Consider the following 22,487-nt stretch of genomic DNA (forward strand, 5'->3'; position numbering starts at 1 on the left):
ATACCATGTTGCAGAGCAAGTGATCTACCAAGCCATAGCATGTCTTGCATGGTTTGCTTGACCATAGGCATCTCACATTTACCTCCAAGCATCAGTTTAGAATTTCTGCAACTTTCCTGGGATGACAAAATAGAAAAAAAGAGGTGGAGCTGAGTGTCATCAACAACCCCCTCCGCGGTTTCATGTAGATGTTAAAAAATATAGACCCTTGTGGAAACCCTGTGAAAGCCAGTGGCCATGGGGTGAAGTAAAGGTTCCCCAGGACCACCTTCTGAGAGAGGCCATCCAGGAAGGAATGGAAGCACCATAAAATGATGCCAGCTGAATCCCGGTCCAGAATGATCTCCTAGTCAATGGTATCAAAAGCTGCTGAGAGTTTCAGGAGAACAAAGACTAGCTGTCTGTCAATCTATCCTCCAGCATAAGTCATCCAAGGCTGGAAATTCAGGTAATATTTCTGCTGCTGTGCATGGAATAAACATTTCCACATGGATGCAGTAATATGATTGGTTTACAAAGTCTGCACTGAAGATTACAGCAGAATTGTCAGTAGCAGAAGACAAAACAAAGGACTCCAATCCAGTAAAAGTTAGTGATGACATAGGCATGGGGAACAAGCCTTGTTTAATTTATTGGGGTGTACCAACAAAGGTCCGTATAGTTAAAGCTATGGTTTTCCCAGTAGTGATGTATGGAAGTGAGAGCTGGACCATAAAGAAGGCTGATCGCCGAAGAATTGATGCTTTTGAATTATGGTACTGGAGGAGACTCTTGAGAGTCCCATGGACTGCAAGAAGATCAAACCTATCCATTCTGAAGGAAACCAGCCCTGAGTGCTCACTGGAAGGACAGATCGTGAAGCTGAGGCTCCAATATTTTGGCCACCTCAAGAGAAGAGAAGACTCCCTGGAAAAGACCCTGATGTTGGGAAAGATGGAGGGCACAAGGAGAAGGGGATGACAGAGAAGAGGAGTTTGGATTTGATATCCCGCCTTTCACTCCCCTTCAGGAGTCTCAAAGCGGCTAACATTCTCCTTTCCCTTCCTCCCCCACAACAAACACTCTGTGAGGTGAGTGGGGCTGAGAGACTTCAAAGAAGTGTGACTGGCCCAAGGTCACCCAGCAGCTGCATGTGGAGGAGCGGAGATGCGAACCCGGTTCCCCAGTTTACGAGACTACCGCTCTTAACCACTACACCACACTGGCTCCACTACACCACACTGGCTACACCACACAGAGGACGAGATGGTTGGACAGTGTTCTCAAAGCTACCAGGATGAGTTTGACCAAGCTGCGGGAAGCAGTGGAAGAAAGGAGTGCCTGGCGTGCTCTGGTCCATGGGGTCACGAAGAGTCGGACACGACTAAACAACTAAACAACAACTTCTGAGTAAGCATGCATAGGACTAGGCTGTGCTTTGTAACTTAGTAATTAAGAACTTTAGCTGGCTCAGAACCAACGATTTCCCCTACACCCACCCCAATGAACCCTGTATTATTTCCTGAGGAAAATATTGAACTCTACAGCATAATAAAAAAATGTTTTGAACTTTACTTGGCCTAGTAGCATCCAAACCTCAAGGTAGTACATCAGCCTGATGTACCTTGATTAATTTCTAATTGATTAATTGCAACACAGTTTGGGAGTTGTTCAAAATTAGATTCTATGGGTTGTATCCAACAAAGTCATTGCGCAAGTGGAGCATTTGCATCCACACAGTGGAATTTGTTCTCTCTCTCCTTCCCTGGAATGCCCCCTCAAATCTGTTCTGGGGTTTCCCCCAACCCTCCAGTTGTGTGTGCACCAGGAGAAGAATACCAGTTGCTGGAAACCAAGGGAGGGGAAAGTGTTTTTGTGCTCATGTTCTGCTTCCACGTTTCCCACAGTCACCTGACTGGCTACTGTGATAAGAAGACGCTGGACTAGATGGGCTGAACTGATAAAGCATACAGTGGTACCTCTAGTTACAAACTTAATTCGTTCCGGAGGTCCGTTCTTAACCTGAAACTGTTCTTAACTAGAGGCGTGCTTTCGCTAATGGGGCCTCTTGCTGCTGCTGTGCCACCGGCACACGATTTCCGTTCTCATCCTGGGGCAAAGTTATCAACTCAAGGTAACTCTTCCAGGTTAGTGGCGTTTGTAACCTGAAGCGTTTGTAACCTGAGGTGTTTGTAACTCGAGGCACCATTTTTTTGCTATGGTTCTTCCTCTGCGAATACCAAAACAGTGTTACCTCCATGGTTCACTTGCATCACCGATAGTTCCGTACAGAAGCTTGAGTAGAGATGTTAACGGCAGCAACGTTAACTGACCTCTTTCCCTTTCCCCCACTGAACTGTTCAACTGTCTGAGGCTGGCAACACAGACTAAGAATGTTGTCTGGAGTTTTAGTGTAAGAGAGACCTACAGAAGTAGTGCCAGGACTCTGGGACTGCGTCCAGTATTTGGGCATCTACCCAGATAAGAAGGAAAAGGTCTCAGCAGCAAGATCGCTCTTGGGTTTCTAGGGTAATGTTCCATCTGTGAACCTTGTGTAAACTCCTAGGGCCAGATTCAGTGAACTTGCTCTGTTAGTGAATAACCACACAAGGACTCTCACTAGTAGTGCAGTGGGTCAGGAGAACCCCCAGAACAGCACATGGGGGGGGGAGAAACAGGAGGATCATTATGTCAGGCAAGTAGAAATGTCTCTGCTGACCAAACAATCACTTTAGGGCTACATTGAAGCCCACCCCTTGTGCTCTACACCTCTCAGGAAGGCCTGTAGCTCAGTGGCACAGCACGGGCATTGCAATGCCAAGTACCACCTAGTAGGGCTGAATAAGATTCTTGTCTAAAGCTCCAAGGATAAATGTGTCTTGACTTACTATTTTCACCCTGGCTTTCTGCCCTTGGACTCACAAGAGTAGCTTGCAAGGTGAAGAGAACAATGCCCTTCTCTTCTCTATGCTGTCACTGGCCACCAGTCTCCATTGCAGTCTATTGGTTTCCTATCCTTTATCCAAGTTTGTTGCCTCTTCTGACTGGAACGTCCAAACAGCCTCTTGGTCCTCTCCCTGTTTTCTTTCTTTAGCTTGTTCCCAGAGAGCTATATCATGAGCCTTGAAAGTTTGAGACAAGAGGAAGTGCACATATAGGCACACAGAGATATGCCACTTTTGCACATGATTTGAAAAAGAGATGGAAGTATGGATATAGCATTGTGGGAAGTGGACTGTCCTGAACCCCTGTCTTACCTGGCGGCAAGTCAGTATGTCTCCAGCCCAGGATCAATTCATGCGTCCAAAGTCCTGCAGAGATCCTGAAGCATCCAAACTGAGGTCCATTGACGTCAGCAGCTGAGCAAGCACAGCACCTCAGGTCTGCCACACTTTTATACCTTGCATGCTGATTGCAGCATCTGGGCTTGATGAGGCATGTGACCCTCACCTGTCCAAGCCTACTCCAGCTGAGGATTCATACTCCTCTTCCCAGAGCTAGTGAGCTGGGCGGCTGTGGGCCCTCGCCTGCCTCATCCTCCTAGCGAATCACGCCTGCTGCTTCCTATGTCTCAGAGCCCACCATGTTTGTGGAAACAGGGGCCCCTCTGGCTCTGGTGATGGGTCCTGCAGCTGTGGCTCCTGTGCACTGACCCCCATCCCCTCCTTATGCTCCCTCATTCTGTGAGTACTTCCTACACCAACCTCTCCTTACCCACCCCCTGCTTGACCCAGTGTGCCCCAGTCCTGGCTACACCTCCTTGCTGGGATCCTCTTCCTCCTCCCCAATGTCCTGCCAGCGCATGACATGGATGCATAACATAGCGCCATTTCTTCACATATGAGTCTAATTGGGCATCTAGTTGACTGCAGAAAAAACACACACTGTTAGAGCGAAAAGATCCTTGGTGGAAATATTTGTATACTTTCGGGAATGATTCACATGGGTCAGAACTTTAATTCAAATGATTCGATCCTGTGCCCTCTTTTTATGTAATAGCTACCATCTTGCACCATGCAGCTGTCACATAGGTGTCTTTTTCTTTAGTAATGGTCTTAACTTTTATTCTTGCTTCTGTGTCTTTCACTGGGGCTTAAGCACTCTAGCAACTTAAGTTAACACCACAAGTTAAAATAATAACAGCTGTTGGCAGCAGCCTGACCTCCAAAGGGCTACAATCATTAACCATTTGGCTGCCAGCTACAATACCCAGCAAACCAAACAAGTAAAACTGCTGCCTCTGTGCATGAAGTTGCCCTGCCAGCTGACGAACAAAGGTGTGTCAGCTAGTTATCCTTCCAAACCACTCCAAGAGGTCTGCTCAGTGTACGAGACAATCATGGCTGCATCCCATTAAGCAAATGCCCCCTGGCAGTTTTATTTGGATTCTGCTTGGTTTTGATGAGAAACTGACATATTGTGGAGAACCTGGAGACCCTTTTCAGGTATGAAGCTTAAACAGGTTTTGAGTCCCTCTCTCTGTCTCTTTCTCCACCCCCCCCCTTTTATCTGAATGGTTGGTTGTTGTTAATACAAGAGAGGAAGAATAAGGAATTGTAAGGCAACATTCTGGTTAGTACAGATTTTACATCAGAATTATCAAGCAACTGAAGCAAGTATTGCTTTGAGCATCATGTGTAAAGATGCCACGCGTCAATATAAATGCTGTTCAACTGTTTTCCTGTGAAGAGAAGCACCTAGAGGGTTAAGGTACCAGTAACTTATTTGCTTTCTGCATTTGTAGTGCTGTACCATAAAGAAGAGCTCCAGTCTCCTAGAAGGAAGCAGCATGACAAACCATAGGTCTTCATAAACATGTGATTGTTGGTATATATATATATATATATATATATATATATATATATATATATTCCTATTGAAAAGCACATTAGAAGAGTCCTGCTGTTTCTAACAGTAGGGGCAAAACAAAGTGATCATGGCTAGTATTCTACCTGCTTTGTGCATGCATATTTTAAGTCAGATCAGAAATGCTAAATGCACTGTTTATAAGGCCATTTCATAAGCTACATGGATGCAACCTATCATGCTTGTCCGTACTAGGGAGCTGCAGTTCAAATATGGTTCCCTAATGGTCATGTTTTTTGAACTATGGTGCTGGAGGAGACTCTTGAGAGTCCCATGGACTGCAAGAAGATCAAACCTATCCATTCTGAAGGAAATCAGCCCTGAGTGCTCACTGGAAGGACAGATCCTGAAGCTGAGACTCCAATACTTTGGCCACCTCATGAGAAGAGAAGACTCCCTGGAAAAGACCCTGATGTTGGGAAAGATGGAGGGCACAAGGAGAAGGGGACGACAGAGGACGAGATGGTTGGGTAGTGTTCTTGAAATTACGAACATGAATTTGACCAAACTGCGGGAGGCAGTGGAAGACAGGAGTGCTTGGCGTGCTCTGGTCCATGGGGTCACGAAGAGTCGGACACGACTAAACGACTAAACAACAACAACAGTGGTCATGTTCCTCCTGGATGATTGATTTCTAGAGGGTAGCCATGTCTCTTGCTTTCACTACAATAGTCTGAGTTCTGTAACACCTTAAATACTAACACAAGTATTATGGCATAAGCCCCTGGAGGAGAAGGCTATCAGTGGCTGCAAGCCACAGTGGTCATGCCCTGCCTTCGTGGTCAGAGGCAGTATGCATCTGAACACCAGTTGCTGGAAACTGCAGAAGCAGACAGTGATGTTGTGGTTCAGCTCCAGCTTGCAGGCTTTTCACAGGCATCTGGTGGCCACTGTGAAAACAGAATGCTGGACTACATAGGCCATTGGCCTGATCCAGCAGGGCTGTTTTAAAATCTTTTGTGAACCTCATCAGATGCATGGTCTCTAGTCCACAAAGGATAATGCATGAGAAATTTGATAGCTTTTAATTTAAGGTGTGCTTCAGGATGTTTTGCTGAACGATCCACATGCTTGCAAACTTTCACACTGAACCATTCTTTGCAAAGAGGCAGGTTAGGAACAGAGAAGAAGGAAGGCAAAGTTCTCCTTCCTTCCTTCCTTCCTTCCTTCCTTCCTTCCTTCCTTCCTTCCTTCCTTCCTTCCTCCCTCCCTCCCTCCCTCCCTCCCTCCCTAAAGGTTAATGGGCATGCCATAACCTCTTTACTGCACCATGCATGATTCAGTCGCAGCTGCGGCTGGGATTGTTGCTGGAGAGTAATGCGACTTCCTCCACCTGGTTTCCTGCCATCAAGCTCTCTCTGGCTCACAGATGAGAATCACTTCCTTTCCCTGTGCTCTGGCCAGAGAAGCAAAGTGGACGAGACCATGGTGACACATTTGTGGCTCTGGAGCTAGGGACGAAAGCACAACTGCTCCTGAATCTGCATACCTTCATTCAGCGTATCCAGACAGGTTGCGCAGAACAAGTAGGATGGGTGGAAGACAAGCATGACATCACTAGAAGCTTATACAGATAAAAGAATCCATTAGTGAAGCTAATAAAGAGCAACAGCTGTGGCTGTGGCTGGGGGTGTGAGTAACAGATGTCATTCATCCTCTCTCAAAATAGTAACACACACTTTCCCTACATTATCTGGAAAGAAAGAAACATTTGTCAACTAGGGCAGATTTCAGAAGAGGAAACTGTTTTTTGAGGCGTTACCCACAATTCCTCAGCTAGAAAACAACTTGGACATGCTGACCCAAATAAAAATTCCTCAAACAAAGTCCAAGGGCAGTTAACCACAGTTTAGGTCTGTGGTGTCTGTGAAACTGGTGCAGAGCATGTAAATATTGCTTAGATGGAGACCGTTATCTTCTACAAGGTTTCCACTGGATCTAGAACTGACAGGTTTTTGTACTAGCCTCAAAATATTTCTAACCAAGCTCAGGTGAGCTTTAACTTTAAACTAACTTCTTTTGATGTAGACATTTGTACTGTGAAGTAGAAAAAATAATGTATTTTGTTAATTGAAGGGCAAGATATATATCAATAAATAAAATCAATATGTTGACAATTTTCATCAGTTTTTTGGGTTGTTGTTTTTTGTTTACTGGCAGTGTCAAGCTTAATAATAGCCAGCCATCTTCTACATTTAAGCCTCACACACAAATAAGGCAAATAACATGTTAGTATGAAATTGTTTTGGTGGTTATAGAAGCAGCAGTAGTTGATCTCAGCAAAAAGCTTTAAGGGAAATGGTAACATGTCACACCTGCTGGATCACAGGCACATTTACGGTAAGTTGCAATTTGTATGTCTCAAATTATTCAAACAAGGAGCCATTGTTCAATAAATTCATAATCATAAAACATACATAAGACATACCAGAATCGGGACACTAGATGCAATACATGAATACACATCTGCTTGGATTACTGTTCACAAAGAGCAAAGGGTAGTGGATCAGAATACAAATCTGAAACGGGTGGAGATTTAGGGCTCATCCAGACTTCCTTCTGCGCTGTGTTTCTAGGCACAGGCCAATGCTTTACAGCTTGATGTCCAATCACTTTTCTTTTGCCCTGGTGCTTTCCCCGCAAATACCATCTATGTACTGCTGAATCAGAGCAAACGACAATCTGCAGAAAACCCAAATTGCTGTTGGTTCTGATTCAGCAGTAAAAGGCAGGTTTTCATGGGGAAAGTGCCAGGGAAAAATAAAAAATAAAAGGTGCTTGGCCACGACTCTTTAAAGCACAGACCTGTACCTTATAGCTTTGGTTGCACATGAACATATAGACAGATGGATGCAGAGACGTCACAAGTCAATCCAGCCCTCCACTGTGCGGCTCTTAATGGCCATTCCAGTTGGATGCCAAAACAATATGAAGAAATAATTGGTAGGGGTTTTTTGTTAATAATTTATTGTGTGACTTTATCTCATTTTAAAATGGTCACTGCATGCTGACTTGAGGGAACTTGCGCTGAAGGTGGCTTATAAATAGTGTAAATAAGTTTCCACAGTGCATCACTGCCATCCTGTGCCATTTCAGCTAGTACCTCTTCTCTGGAGGATTATGTGTTGGGTGAGCCCGGCATTTAGGGGTATCTCTCTTTTCAGGAAATGCATAGCATAGTGAGAACAAATGGGGAGAGGGTTATCCTTGTCATGCCCTAGCTGCTCCACTGTTTCCAGTTCCAATTCAGACAGGCAGTCTGGACACACACACACACACACACACACACACACAGAGTCATCAATGGTATCAAAAGCTTCTAAGAGCTCTAGGACAGGAGGTACCACTTGCCGGGAAGGTGAGGTGGTAGGCATTGTGGAGGGCACCCAACAAGTTTTTGTATACATCAGTTGAAGCACCAGGTACATACGAAGGCCAAATAATTATGACTCACTGGTTGTAACTCCTTTCAGATTATCTTTTTTGTAAACATTCTTACTTTGGCCCCAAAGATGTCACAGAAACTGCATCATCAAACACACACACTTCATTGAAAGGAAGAAATGGCTGGTGGCTATCAATATCAAACTGATATTAAATACAGAAGACAACACACACACACACATTCGAAATAAAAGCAACCATAGAAGCAGACAAAAACAAAAATTCACATACAACACAATTCCTATGAGTAAAAAGCCTTACAGAAAAGGTGTTCTCAAACCTAAGAAAGACCAGCACACAGAGCAGCCCACTCCACATATTTAAAACCTTCACATTATTAAGGAAAGAAAGAAGTCAAGGTATGCAAATTTGACTCAACTCCTCACCTCCCACACACATCTGGCAGAACAGGATGCTGGACCAGATGGGCCCTTAGTCTGTGTTCATACATGGAAAGTAGCAATAGCAACCCTTAATGCATGGCAATGCAAATATTAATACACAATAACACCACAAAACGTTACAAGTTTGGCTGCCTTGATTATTGTGAACGGGTCTACCGTTATGCTTTTGCATACCCTGGAACCTGATGAATGAATGAATGATCAGGGGCTTAAACAAAAAGGACTTAAATACTTTAGTTTTCTTTAGCCTTCAGCTGGTGGGTGAGACAAACAGACATTAAGCGTGCTATAAATTTAGGAGCTGTCTTGTGATGGGCTTCAGGGTAAGCTGTGTAAACAGGCCATCCTTGGAACCTCCTGCTGCTTGATGAATTGGGATGAGATAGACATATGCCATTTGGTAACAGTATATTTCATGACTCCTGCACATGGAAATTGAAACTATTTCACTGAACTAGGAATAACCTTTTTACCATAGCTTCTTTCCCCCAGATATAATACGTGTTTTATCTATCAAGAACATGGGTCTCTGAGGAATAAAATGTGCAGACTCAATCTGTTCAGCAGACCTCCTACATCCAAGATCTGTGGGTGGGTGGCAAGCTAGCTCTGGACAAAGGTTGCATGGAAATAGTGTGAGTGTGAGTATGTGTGTGTGTGTGTGTGCGCGCGCACACGCGCGCACGCAGAAGTCTGTAAATAGTATTTGGCCAGTTGACAATGTGAACTTAATTCTAAGCTATTCAAAATCATTGATGACCAGGACATTTTTATTTTATAATTTGAGCAGATTGTAGTAAAATCTACCCATAAAATCCTGGAAACTGTATTCAGCGGTCCTTGAGGGGTTCAAGATATCATAAAGAGATCTTAGGGGTTTGATGACATATAAAAATTTATCGCTCAAAATGAGGTTCCATGTGCTGGGTAGTGCTTCTGCTAAGCTGCATCTCTTATACTTTTGGGGTGACCAGTAGATTTTTTATCAAATAAATCTGACTGACCGACACATTGTGAAGCCAGGCAGGTACCCATAACAGTACCACTGATCTGAAGACATAGGTTGTCACCCGTCTTCCCCATGACAACCTCAGATTACTAGTCATACTATGGCTGCCTGCCTGGTTCCACCTAATGCCACCCATCAATCTGGAATATTCTTCTTCCTTTTCACAGGCCTTGGGTGGTAAACCTGCCCTTGCTTTCAAGGAGCCACCTGAACTAAACTACAATGGATCACCTAATGGAGATACAAAACCTGCTGCTAATGCAACCACTCCATCTGCTCAAGCGACCCTATGATGAGACCAACCAGCCCCAGCTATTCTTTTAAGCCTTCACTTACCTGCATATCTTCTAAGGTGATACATTCCATCATCGGCAAGCAATGCCCTTTTATCATTAGCATGGGTCAAATTGGTCAGTATCTACAGAAGACAATGAATGCAACTGAAGCTGGACATTACAATGATAAGTCTCAGAAACCATTCTAGGAGCATTTGCTGTAGATGTGAAAACTCAGGATGCTCCAACAAAAAAAATTCAAAAGTGGAACTATGCTGGCTGTGACAGACAGGAGTTGTAGCTCAAAACATCTGGAGGGCACCAGGTTGGGGAAGGGTTGGTTTACGCTGTTGATCTTGCTGTGTCCCTGTTAATCTCCCCTGGCTGCTTATTAGTCCTGTAACAGGTGACAGTTACGGTAGCTTGACTGGATCTTGCTTTTGTTTGTTTGGATTCCGTATTCATGTGTGCTCTGCATGGTATTGTGATACACCTACTGTTGTACCTTTGCATTTCTTGGGACCTTTTGGGCTCACTTTGTGCTAAAATATTATCCTCGATACTCAGGATACAAACATACATGCACACACTTAGATGACTCTTTCATGCATTTGGCAAAATGATCTTCCACTCGCCCAGTCTATGCCACCATAAATATTTAAATATTTAAGCTGCCCCAAGTCTTTGTTGTTTTTACACACTGAACTTTTATTGCTTTTTAAATGTCTTTAACATGATGTGAAACTTTCTCTCTCACACACACACGTGGGGAGAAATCAGTTTTGGATTTTTACCAATAGTAGTGCTAACAATAGAAATTTTAACATTTTTTTCTGATTTAGAGCGCCAGCAAGTGGTACTGCCCCACATGTTTTAAAAAGATGCTTTGGAGTTGGACTAAACTGTCAGCTTTAGCAAACTGGTTTGAATTCCCTGCATTGTGGCAAATTTGTCCACACCTATATAGAGAAGGACTCAGTGTTTACTAGCTTGAGCTTAAACACAGACCACTATATTTATGTAGATCTCACAACTGAAACATTGAACTTTTCAGGCTGGGCTAACGCCACACACATATGGCTGGGTGGTTATTACAACATATTCCCATCTGGTTGCTTCCTTCTTGTTGGGCAAGGAATAACAGGCAAGATGGAGGATCAGGATATCAAATATGACAAATCCTCAAAGCCTGAGGACAGAGAACCACCTAATAGCAGACTGCATCAGTGGGAGGGTAGCTATTATTTTTGTGTCTGGTTTTTTTTTTTTTTAATGCATTCTGCTTAATCTAGACACACTCTGCTTTCATTGACATGAAAGTGAGCAAACAGATACTGGCTCACTGAGTCTATTCTCCTGCCAGTGCAGGACACTCTCTTCCGCTGCAGTCTTTTTGTTTGTTTTCAGAGGCCACAAGATTTGGTCCACTCGCCTTGGTAAGCAGGGGCCTGACATTGTCGTCAGCAGCCTGACATTCTCCAGAAGCCCCCACAGGGCCCAGCTCTGCTTCTGTGATAAACATCTGAAGAGACCTTCTCTCACTCCGATCCCACACAAGTCGAAGAGGGTGTTGTGGTTAATGTCTCACGAGAGACATGCAGTGTCCCACGGGATCAAGGCTTCCATGTGGTCACCACACTTCCTTTCCCTCTTGGCTCATCCCACATGTGTTTTCCAATGGATCAGACTGCATACATCATCCCAGGCTTGGCTATGAACAGAAACTCCAGCTGCCAGAGGGGGTTATTTTTTGGGGTGGGGTGGGGTGGATGCAATATGAATCAATATTGTTAGTATTTCCTAAAATGTTGGTATCATTGTTTCATGATAGAAAAGGATTTCTTCCTTAACATCCCAAAGTAACATACCATATTGGCCTGAATATAAGCCACACTTTCCCCCCCAAATTCCGACTGTGAAAAGTTAAAGTGCAGCTTATATTCACTACCTTACGCGGCCGGCAAAGCAGTACGGCTCCCCACTCCCAGGAAGCAGCCTGGGAGCGCAGGGCAACGGCACAAAGCCCGTCTGCCACTCCCAAACCTTCCTGCCAGAAAGAAGGGGGAAGGGGGGGAAGGCTGCCAGCAAAGTGGTGGGGCTCCCCCCCAGGAAGCAGCCCGGGAATTGTATTTCCCCCCTCCCTTTTCAATTTTAAAGTTGTGGCTTATTTGCGGGTGCGGCTTATATTTGAACCAATATGGTAGTTTGGATACAGCAGTACAGTGGCCCGATTCCAATTATAGGAAATCCAGTCATCAGTTTTCTTTCACTTGACATACACTCCTGTACATCTGTTTTTTTCCATCCCTTTGCTGGGTGTGAGTTTTGACACAATGGAAGTGGTATGATTCGGTGTGTTGTCAAGAGCTGTTGGGAGCTTGTACTAAGAAGTTTTGTTTCTGTTTGCTACCAAGCCCTGTAGTGGGCTACAACATCTGCAGAGGCCCAACATCCTCAGACCATGGCTTGATCATACCTCCCAGGCTGGTCACTGGATCCACTTGGACAGGTAGGACTATAAGAGGGCTTCTTGCTCCTCTTAAGGAAAACAACAAGGTCTCCCTGAGCTCTGGTGTGGGCCTGGCTTGTTTCTTAATCCTGTCTCCTGCTTTGTCCTTTGGTCCTTACTTTTGGCTTGCTCTAGCCTCCTTATTTGGACTTGCCCTTCAGCCTAGGCTTCACCTAAGACTGCTGCCCATGGCCCAACCCTAATATGCAGCAGAAGTAGGCAGCTCTGTGAACAGAATGTACAGACCTGCTTTGTCTTTTTCTTTTGCTGCCCACACTGGGCTCAGAATACTCAAAAGTCCTGGCAAGAGGAAGGAAGAAAATGTGCTTCTCCATCACCCAGACACCTGGCTTTCCCTGGGGATTCCTCACTCTGCCTGCTCTGAGCCTGGGGCAAAGGACCGGAACAATTTTGGCCCACATGCCCACATAAAACTTTCCTCCCTAAATAGGTTATTACTTTTTGAAAACCCTATCAAAAAGAACTGCACGGTTGTTCAGAATTTACAAAGAACTTTGTAGTTACAGAAATCTGCTTTGCAAAAAAGTGGGGCAAACCAACACTTCTTGCCTGGTACTTGATTATTCAATAGCATCAATCAAAATGGATGATGGGAGCAGATAAAATGTGATGGGGCACAGGGAGAGACTGACAGATGGGAACAGCAATGGGTGGATGTCCACTTCTATACATTTTGATGCAGACCTTGCTAAATTTTCCTAGAACCATATGCCTCTCTTTTAAGCAGCACAACATGATCACAGCAAACACTGTTTTATATGCCCACCACCTCCCAGGTATTTTCTGTATTGCAGGTCAGCTTAGTCAAGGAACTGACCCACAGGCATGTGAGGGTGATCTGGTTGTGACATCTCTCATCCCATTGATGGCCAGGGTTGATTCAGTTGTTCTGACTGGCTAGACCAGGTGTCCCCCTCCTTTCCTCCCTGATCCACATGTATCCCCCCAAACTGACCCACAGTAAAACTCCAGTTGTAGAAAAGCCCTTAACTGAGCAGAAGATCCTGCATGTGACTAGGCCTGTTCTACCGCAATTTGGTTCTCAAACAGCTTCCCCCGCTAATCTTGGTGGTCATCGTTTCTCTGAAATTTATAAGCACACTGAGCTGCACAGACAGACTAATTACTGTCCTTTGCAATTAAGTTGTTATTCATCACTAATGGATGACTATAATTGGGTTCTAACTTTTATGAGCTATTTTGGTAACCACATCTCTGTCAGAGAAACACGTCTGAAAGTGAATCTCGAGTAGGGAATGAAATTTTACATCCAGGTCTCTCGCTCATTGCTCGCTTCTGGTAGTTTTATGGCTGGATTTCAGAGCCATTAGCCATGAAAGTTATTGTCTCACACACGCAGAAGGGCAGGGTGAATCAGTGGAGGGGCTTCTCTCACCCAAGGGTTTCCTGCTGGCTGTGCCAATACTCCATTGAGCCTAAAAGTGTAGGGCTAGTAAGTGGGAACTGCCAGCCAGGCCTGTATGGTTGGATGAGGCAGGGGGCTCTTAACCTTCTGCTGGCTGCTTTGGACAGCAGCAAGATAGGGTCCAGGTTTGGGGGGGGGGCAAGATGAAGTTGCTGTGCTCTGTCACCATGTCAACCCCTCAGAATTTGAATTATGGGGGGGGGGGGCGGGGGAGAGCTGATGTAGAAGAGCCGTGAATAGGAATACAGAAAGCTGTCTTACACCGAGTCGGAACACTGGTCCATATTGCTCAGTATTGTCTACACTGACTGACAGTGACTCTCCAGGTTTTCAGGCAGGATTCTCTCTTAGCCCTAGTGGGACATACCAGGGACTGGACTTGGGGACTTTCTGTATGTATGCAGATGCTCTTCCACTGAACTATGGCCCTTCCCCAATAGAATAAAAACTACAAACCCCAACCTAATCTCAGAGCTGGCCCATGTGATTTTGCTACCTAAGGCAAAAGACATCCACCCCAATTCCATTTGCAGAAGTTGTCTAGACCGGTAGTTGAATCTTACTTCAACACAGGCAATGGACAATGTCCTCCAGCACACCTGAGGAATGCACAGGGCTACAATAGCTAAGACTCCCTTGTCAGGCCATAGGCCAGGTCCTCATGGCCTTCATGATAACAGTGGTCTCTCCCAAGTTACATCTGGCCCTGCACATTTGGCAAGTTATATGCTCGACTTAGTGTTCTATGCTGGATAGGACAATAGTGATAGGTGGGTGGCAGAATCACTATTGCTCCTTTGACCTAGGCAGATTGCTACCTAGTTCTATCTAGGCTTCCAGGGACTTCTGACCTCTCAAGAATTAGACCAGTCAGGATGGGCACAGAGGCTGATGGATTCCCAGAGAGTGCTCATGGCCCTTGAAGATTTTCCAGTTTGGCATTGTTAGATACCCTGTCAAAACTCTGACTGATCCCTGGAATGGAGAAATATCCCAGGTGACTGGCACAGGGCTCAGAGATGCTATTCAGGACAAGAGCTTGGCCTGAAGTTCTGGAATACTAGAAAGCTTAAGGCAATGACTAAAGCATAAATAGGGGAAGACCTGCAGCGAGTACAACTGATTATAGCGTAGAGTTCATTTTAAGGCCTATGCTGTGGGAGAACCTTCTCTGGGTGCCAGGTGAGGAGCAGCTGCTACTGAAGAAGCTGTTTTGGTGGTAGCCTGCCTGGGGGTGGGAAGACTGTAGTTTAGTGGCAGAACAACATCCGCTTTGCATGCAAAATGTCCAAGGTTCAATCTGCAGCATCTTGAGATCGGGCTAGGAGAGACTCCTGTCTGAAATCCTGGGGAGGAGCTGCCAGTCAGTGTGGGCAATGCAGAGCTAGATTGGACTGATGGTCCAACTCAAAAAAAGCAGTTTTCTCTGTTATGAAATGTCCTCCCTAGACAGGCTTGCCTGATGCCCATGTTGCCATCTTTTTAGCACTAGGCACTCAACAGGGCTAAGTTAAGTTTTCACTCTTAGTTTCTGGCCCTTGAGTTTTAGACCACAGTAAAACTGCCTGCCAATGTTTATCTGTTTTATGCCACCTGGAAAACATTTTGCTGTTGGGTGGCCTATAAAAAATAAAAGGCACATGGAACTGAAAGAACTGCATTCTCTTTCCTTGTGTACTCGCCGCCTCAACTTCTTTCCCTTCCTGTGTTCGATCTCCTGCATTAGATTTTAGATTGTAAGCTCCTAGGGGCAAAGACCCGTCATCTTGCACTTTGATGCCAAATGTCAATCACACTGACAGTGTTAAAAAAATGCTGACATAATATGTTGCTGGAGGGCTTGGGAAAAGGTGACAAATGCAGCAGCCTGGAGGCTTCAGGCATAGTGATTCCTCATTTATCTTACTTGCTGCCTACCCCAGCATGACAGACCTAGTGCATTAGACACTGAACGAACTATGTACACAAATGTTTTGCTTTTTATATATTTTTTTAAAAATCTGTACATTCCTAACGAAATAGTTTCATTTATTTTTAATTGAGGTCAGCAGGATGTTGGGTCATTTCAATGCAATAGTGGAACGTCTCACATTCAAACGTAGTCATAATTAGAGTTATAGTTACAAACACACATGAAGAGTCCTCAGCCAAGAAAATAAAGAGAAACAGCAGACAAGGAATGCAGGAAGCTCAAGTTCTGCAGACATCGCCTGCTTTCAAGAATCTGTTAGGCAAGGGAATCCATATGTTTCATGAGCAGCACACCAGTGCACCCTATTGGCTTATCCCTGTCTATACAACTAAAAATACAAATTAACTCGAGAAATCACTGGAAATTGCAATAATTAAAAATGAAAAAAACAGCTCCCTTCCCCACAAGGCACAAGTGGACACCTGCAATACAATTAAAGAAGGAATGGCAGTGGTGGGTTAGCTTGACTGTAGTGGCTCCACTTTGAGAAAGGAAGTGTGAAGTGGTTTGGCTCCCACTTGATCCCCACATTCTGCCTTGCAGAGGAATTCAGAACGTGTATTCTATTAGGATCCCCTTACTTCAGTCTAGAAGTAAGAGCAAGGCTCCATCAATAAGACACATATATACAGTGGTACCTCGGGTTACATACGCTTCAGGTTACATACGCTTCAGGTTACAGACTCCGCTAACCCAGAAATAGTGCTTCAGGTTAAGAACTTTGCTTCAGGATGAGAACAGAAATCGTGCTCCAGTGGCAGCAGGAGGCCCCATTAGCTAGTGGTGCTTCAGGTTAAGAACAGTTTCAGGTTAAGAACGGACCTCCGGAACGAATTAAGTACTTAACCCGAGGTACCACTGTAAAGCCGTATCATACCATTTTAAACAGCCATGGCTTCCCTCAAAGAATCCTGGGAATTGTAGTTAAGAGTGCTTTGTGTTGTTAGGAGACCCTAGAGCTCTCCGAGAAGAATGACCAATCGTTAACAACCCTAGGAGTTCCAGCATTGCAATGAGGTCTCCTCAGAACTCTCGGCACCCTTAACTACCAAAGTGGTTTGACACAGCTTTAAAGGTACAGCACAGATGGGGGCCCATTACAGGTTCTTTCTTGATGGTTATCCTTTAACAAGGTCATACCATACAACTTTGGGGTCTACATACAGCCACTAATACGGAACAATTTCAGAAAACTTATATGATGAGAAAATATAATTTAAGCTAACTAGGAATGGTGAGGTTAGCTCATTCAGTCTCTTTCATTCCAAAGCTTCTAAGAAGCCCCCACCCTTCTGCCCACTTCTTCATTAAACTAACTTGCTGGTTACAGAATTTGGCTAGCCTTTTGTAATCGGCTATATTCATCTGATTCTTCCTTGGCCAGAGGTATCAAAACTCCCCACACACGCACTGCAAATTCTGTCATATCCATAGATGATCTCATAGGATGCTGTCTTACACCACACCATTGGCTCCATCTAATTCAGTGTTGCCAACACTGACTGGCAGCAGCTCTCCAGGGTTTCGGGGACATTCCCAGCCCTACCTGGAAACGCCAGGGATTGAGCCTGGAACCTTCTACATGAAAAAAGCAGATGATCTACCACTAAGCTATAACCTTGCCATTTTTAAAACATTTGTTTGAACCAACAAGTTACATGTTGAAGAGCTGCTGGAAGAAGCAAGTGTATAGTGAAGGCATTATTAAAATATTAACACACTCGTAAAAGATGGGGGGGTAATCTAAATAGTCAAATATGAGAGGGCAAAGATCTCAGGAGGGCTTCCTTTCCTGCCCAAGCAGCAGTCAATTTCATCCAAAAAAAATCAAGGTTGGTAGATAACCCAGTCTCTGTTCTATGAAAATGGGAATGTCTCCATGTGATTGTGGGGCTCTCTGTTAGATGGGCACACTGTAAAGTCTTTCAGGTAAATTGCTTTACTAGCTGAACTACTGCCTTTTCACCCAGGACCCAAGAAGATCAGACCCCAAACTCTGAATGCTCAATTAGACCTTTATTTAACACAGTGTGAGGGGGCTTGGACTTGTTGTCAAGTTCACTCCCAAGGCTGTAGCTAAAGGTTGTTTCCATTAAGCATATTCCGCATGACTTTTGCATGGTGCGTGCTGGTCTGAAGAAGCCTTAAGCTATTCACAAAATGGAACCTTTTGCATTCATCATTGGGAGTCATGATTCAGTTTGGGAGCCATGAAGGCTCAGCAGCCCTGAAATCAAAGACTGCTTATATACCTGGCCTGTGCCCTAAATGCACTGGGAACAGTTCACAAGACTGAGATACATGGGGAATGAGGCAGGGTGGGGAATCACGCAGCTGAGAAGAAAGGAATGACTGGATCTTAGAAAGGAAGTATACTCAGTTTGCTTGCACATTCAGGTTATCAGAAGGCCTTATATGAGGAATGGGGAGTGGCAGAAGGCGGGGGGGACATACAGTAAGCAAACCTTTACATGCCCTCCAGGGCCTCATTTATTAAGTGGGTACAAAAATAAAATCATATAAAGATGCAGAAGCACCTCAGCGAAGAACAGTCACGATTAGGAAACAGCACAGCATGAACATGGCTTAGTACACACATTTTAAAGAACCAGGGAGCTCACTGAAATAAGATGCCTGTTCTGCCAACACTGCCCCTGACCGGGAGCATTAGGAATGCCTCACGGTTCTAAAGAGCTTTCCGTCCAGACACTTCAGAACTCATAACCTGCCAACAAGCATCGCTCCTAAGGTTGCATCTCAAGCCAGCAGTGTCTCCCGCAGCTGGTTCAGTGCTGTAGCTGGAAGCAGAAAAAAGGAAACGTACCGTATGGAAGGGGTCACCACCTAGGCCAAGGGGGGGGGGTTTGCACCTGTCACTCTTTAGGGTTCTGCCACCTGCACCAATGCTGCCAGTCCTCTGTAACCCATCTGGACTGGCAGCAGTCAACACAGTGCCTTGCAGGCAGAGACAGCCCCTTTTTGCTCTTTGTTATGCAGGGATAGGCAGGGTATTAACAGAACTTGAGGAACAGGAGCCTAGGAAGCCCCACAGTCCTCAGAGGAGGGCTGCCTGCAGCATTAGCCCCTCTTTGCAATGGCAAAACAAAACTGGCACAACAGAAGCAAAAACTGAGAAATAATATGTCAGTGGCAACCTGATGGTTAAAAAAAAATACATTTAGAAGTAGAATACATGGCATTTCTCCTACATTGCACCAAAGGTAATTTGGAAGCACTTTCAGTTGGTCTTATAGGCAGAACAGGGAACTGAAAGACAAGCCACCCATGGCTTTCGACCTCCCACAAGAAGTAGATGTATATATTGAATGCCTGGCTTTGGATTGCTATTGCTTTCACATCTCTGAGTCTGCATACATCCCATTGATTAGGTAGTCCACTTGGGTGTAGTCTTTCTTCCTGTAGCTCTCATAGGCCTGTATCACAAACAATACTACAATTGTTACAAAAAACAGGACTCCAAACAGAAGCACTGCTAAGAGCAAACTAACATCTACTGGACGATAGCTACCCTCACTACCTGTGTCCTGCTGATCTTGGCCTTGGTTTATGGTTACTGATTTGGGCGGTGCCACTGGACTTTTCGTTGCAAACACTGACAAGGGATTTGTATAAGTTGTGACAAGCACTGGTTGACTCGTAGCACTCGCAGGTTGCTCTGCAGCGGTGGTGGTTTCAGCACCCTCTGCAGTCACACGAGGCGTTACCCTATCTGGAGTTGTCTTTACAATTGTGAGTTCAGCTGACTTTGTTGCTACTGTGGTTGGTCTCTTGGTTGTCTGAGATATGCCAGTGGCTGTTGAAGCTGGTGGATTCGGGGTGGCTGTAGTTAGTGAATTCTGGGTGGCTGAAGCTGGTGGATTTTGGGCGGCTGCATTTGAAGATGAGTTTACTGGGCTTCTTGAGCTGCTTCCAACACTGCTAGAGTTCACTGGTACAAGAGTGCCGGTTGCCATACCTGTTTTGTGGGTTGCGGGAAGCACTGGATTGTTTGCTGCTGTGGCAAAAGTAGTAGGAATAGTCCTGGGAGGAGTTTCTGTTGTGTTAGCAGCTCCCAAAGTTAACTCACTGGTCTGCGCCCCTTTTGAACTTGATGTACTGTTAACAGTAATAGCACTTTCAGTTAAATGGAAAGGTGTGGGAGGCAACGATGGTTTCTGAGGGGGAGTGCTGGGACCAGAAGTCACATTTGGGATGCCAAGAGTTGTATTACCATGAGTTGTGGTTACGTTGTTACTAGCTGTGGTTATGGCTACTGCTCTACCTTGGGAGATGGCAGCGATCGTGAAAGTGGCAGTGCTAGTTGTGCTGACTGCAGTACCTTCTGCTACCTTCCTCTCTGGAGCTTTTGGCAAAAGAGGCACTTTTGTTTCTGTCTCAGCAAGTCTTGTTTTATTCAGTAGCTCCTGCTCTCCAGCAGACTTTCCTGTGTTGTTTGTTTGAAGGGCTCCTTCATGATCTCTCCTTTTACGGATCACAAATTCTGGCCAGAAACAAAACAAAACAAAACAAAAGACCAGAGACACAATCAGGATTGGGCTGCAGATAAAGAGTAGATCAAATGGCAGTCGATAAAAGAGTCCCAGGAGTTGTACTCTTGTGGTGCCACCTCCATTTACAGTGAAGGAGAGCTATAGAATCTACCAGCTGTAATACATCATTGATTTCCATCTATAGAATTGCATAGATTGACACATATAATACGCACCCCAAATACAACTTGCAGTAAGCGAGCAGATATTGCTTTAAATAATTGGTTGCATAGATCTTTTAGACTAGTTATGACAGAAGCAAACATCCTCAGTAGCATAGCTTCATTACCACCAGTTAGCTTTATATATATGCTGCATATACTCCGATATAACCATTCTCCATCCCCATATGATTAATGAAACATTTTTAAAGCAGTCGCCATATTGCAAAGACTGAACAAAGGCTGAAGGACTGGTTCCACTGACTGACTCCCATACAAGCCAAGGGATCTTTAACCTCCTCTTCAGAGGGGACAGTAACAAAGACTTCGTTGGAGACCCACCTGATACACCTCATGTCTTGTCTGCTCGAGGGAGTGGCTGAGGCACACAAGATGTACATATAAAAAAAAAGAGAGCCTTGTCTTTCACACAAGGGAAGAAGACTTTTTAGAAATCACTTAGCCTTAGCCTGTGCCACAAGAGAAAGTTGGCAGAGATGTACATCTGAATGTCTCCAAGGAAGTGATTGAGCTCCTGGGGCACCAGTTGTTTATCCTTCTATTACTCAAGCACAAAACACATCTTAGAAGTCCTTCCTGGATCAAAATTCAAACTCAGCTAAATATCAGAAAGAAAATAAAGAAATGTATTTCTTGTCACAACTATTCGCTCTTGGCTGCAAGAACCTGTTCAACTTAACATGGCAGCTAAGTTCCTGAGAAGTATTTAAAGGCCAGAAACAAGCATGAAAAGCTGTCCTTTCAAAAACGCATGTACAGCAGAACTTTCTCACACCCTTTACAAGACTGATTCCCCAGTTCCTAACATGCTTCGTTTTGTTATGGTGTCACTTGCAATTAGAGCAGAAGACTCCGCTGCTGCAAAATCCAGTGTTAGCTACAGATGCTAAAACCACTCCAATTACACACACAGCCTCCAGTTTCTGGCTTGAAAACCAACAGGAAACGAATGCCAATATTAACGCCTTTCCTCAGGGAAACAAGGGTGCAAAGATAAACAGAAAGAGCACCCAGAAAAGGAATGGTAGAGGCACTTTTAAAAGGGGGACAATCTAAATCAAGTTGCTTCAAAACCGCACAATTTCATTTCCGAGCCTTGTGTCAGGCAGGATTGTCAGACGGGGTTTTGGTGGGACCTTGGACAAAGTACTGACAGTGCCAGCCCCCACTTCCCTCCCCTCTCACAGGATTGCTTCATGATCCTCAATTCCTGCTGGCCTCCCAAGCATCAGAAGGCAGGCGGACCCTTCAGTCACCCACAGGCCTTTGCTGGTCCAGACCATGATGTCATGATCCCACCCTCTGCCACTCCCCAGGAAATAATCAGATTTATAGTTAACTGAGCTAACTTTCTCTAGGATTCATGAGTTGGTCATGAGTTGGAGAGCCAGTGTGGTGTAGTGGTTAAGAGCAGTGGACTCATAATCTGGTGAACCGGGTTCGCTTCCCCGCTCCTCCACATGCAGCTGCTGGGTGACCTTGGGCTAGTCACACTTCTGTGAAGTCTCTCAGCCCCACTCACTTCACAGAGTGTTTGTTGTGGGGGAGGAAGGGAAAGGAGATTGTTAGCCACTTTGAGACTCCTTCGGGTAGTGATAAAGCGGGATATCAAATTCAAACTCTTCTTGGTTAGACTCTGGAAGGGATTCACCTAACCAGCCCTGCCAGTGGAAGCCCTGAACAAGGACCTCTCTCCTCTCCTCTGCACACTGAAAATGGATTGGGAGACACCCCCCACCAAAAAAAGAAAAACAATGTGCAGGGGGAGGCGAGGGAGGAATCATTACACCTGGCAGACTGAAATGCTTCCACAGATGGGAAGATTGAAAGAGCGTGGCATTCCTAGGGTG

The 22,487-nt window shown here is 44.9% G+C and overlaps 2 protein-coding genes across 6 annotated transcripts in view; one reads left to right on the forward strand and one right to left on the reverse strand.

Moving 5' to 3' along the window:
• LOC310757394 (uncharacterized protein) overlaps window positions 1–11,924 on the forward strand; it is a 42,565-nt gene extending 30,641 nt beyond the window's left edge. Inside the window, exon 2 of the mRNA XM_083602664.1 lies at window positions 9,870–11,924. Coding sequence (XP_083458790.1) covers window positions 9,870–9,995 — 126 coding nt within the window. The 3' untranslated portion in view covers window positions 9,996–11,924. The remainder of the gene's footprint in view (window positions 1–9,869) is intronic.
• A 4,020-nt stretch (window positions 11,925–15,944) lies between these two features.
• LOC310756948 (uncharacterized protein C11orf24 homolog) overlaps window positions 15,945–22,487 on the reverse strand; it is a 31,063-nt gene continuing 24,520 nt past the window's right edge. For 3 of the 5 annotated variants that reach the window (XM_083601921.1, XM_083601922.1, XM_083601923.1), the window contains one exon: window positions 15,945–20,406. In XM_083601921.1, the coding sequence (XP_083458047.1) occupies window positions 19,259–20,406 (1,148 nt within the window). In that variant the 3' untranslated portion in view covers window positions 15,945–19,258. The remainder of the gene's footprint in view (window positions 20,407–22,487) is intronic. The other 2 variants (XR_014544994.1, XR_014544995.1) reach the window with 1 other exon arrangement.

This window comes from Podarcis filfolensis (assembly GCF_964270895.1).
Source record: "Podarcis filfolensis genome assembly, chromosome: 1".
NCBI classification, from domain to species: Eukaryota; Metazoa; Chordata; class Lepidosauria; order Squamata; family Lacertidae; genus Podarcis; species Podarcis filfolensis.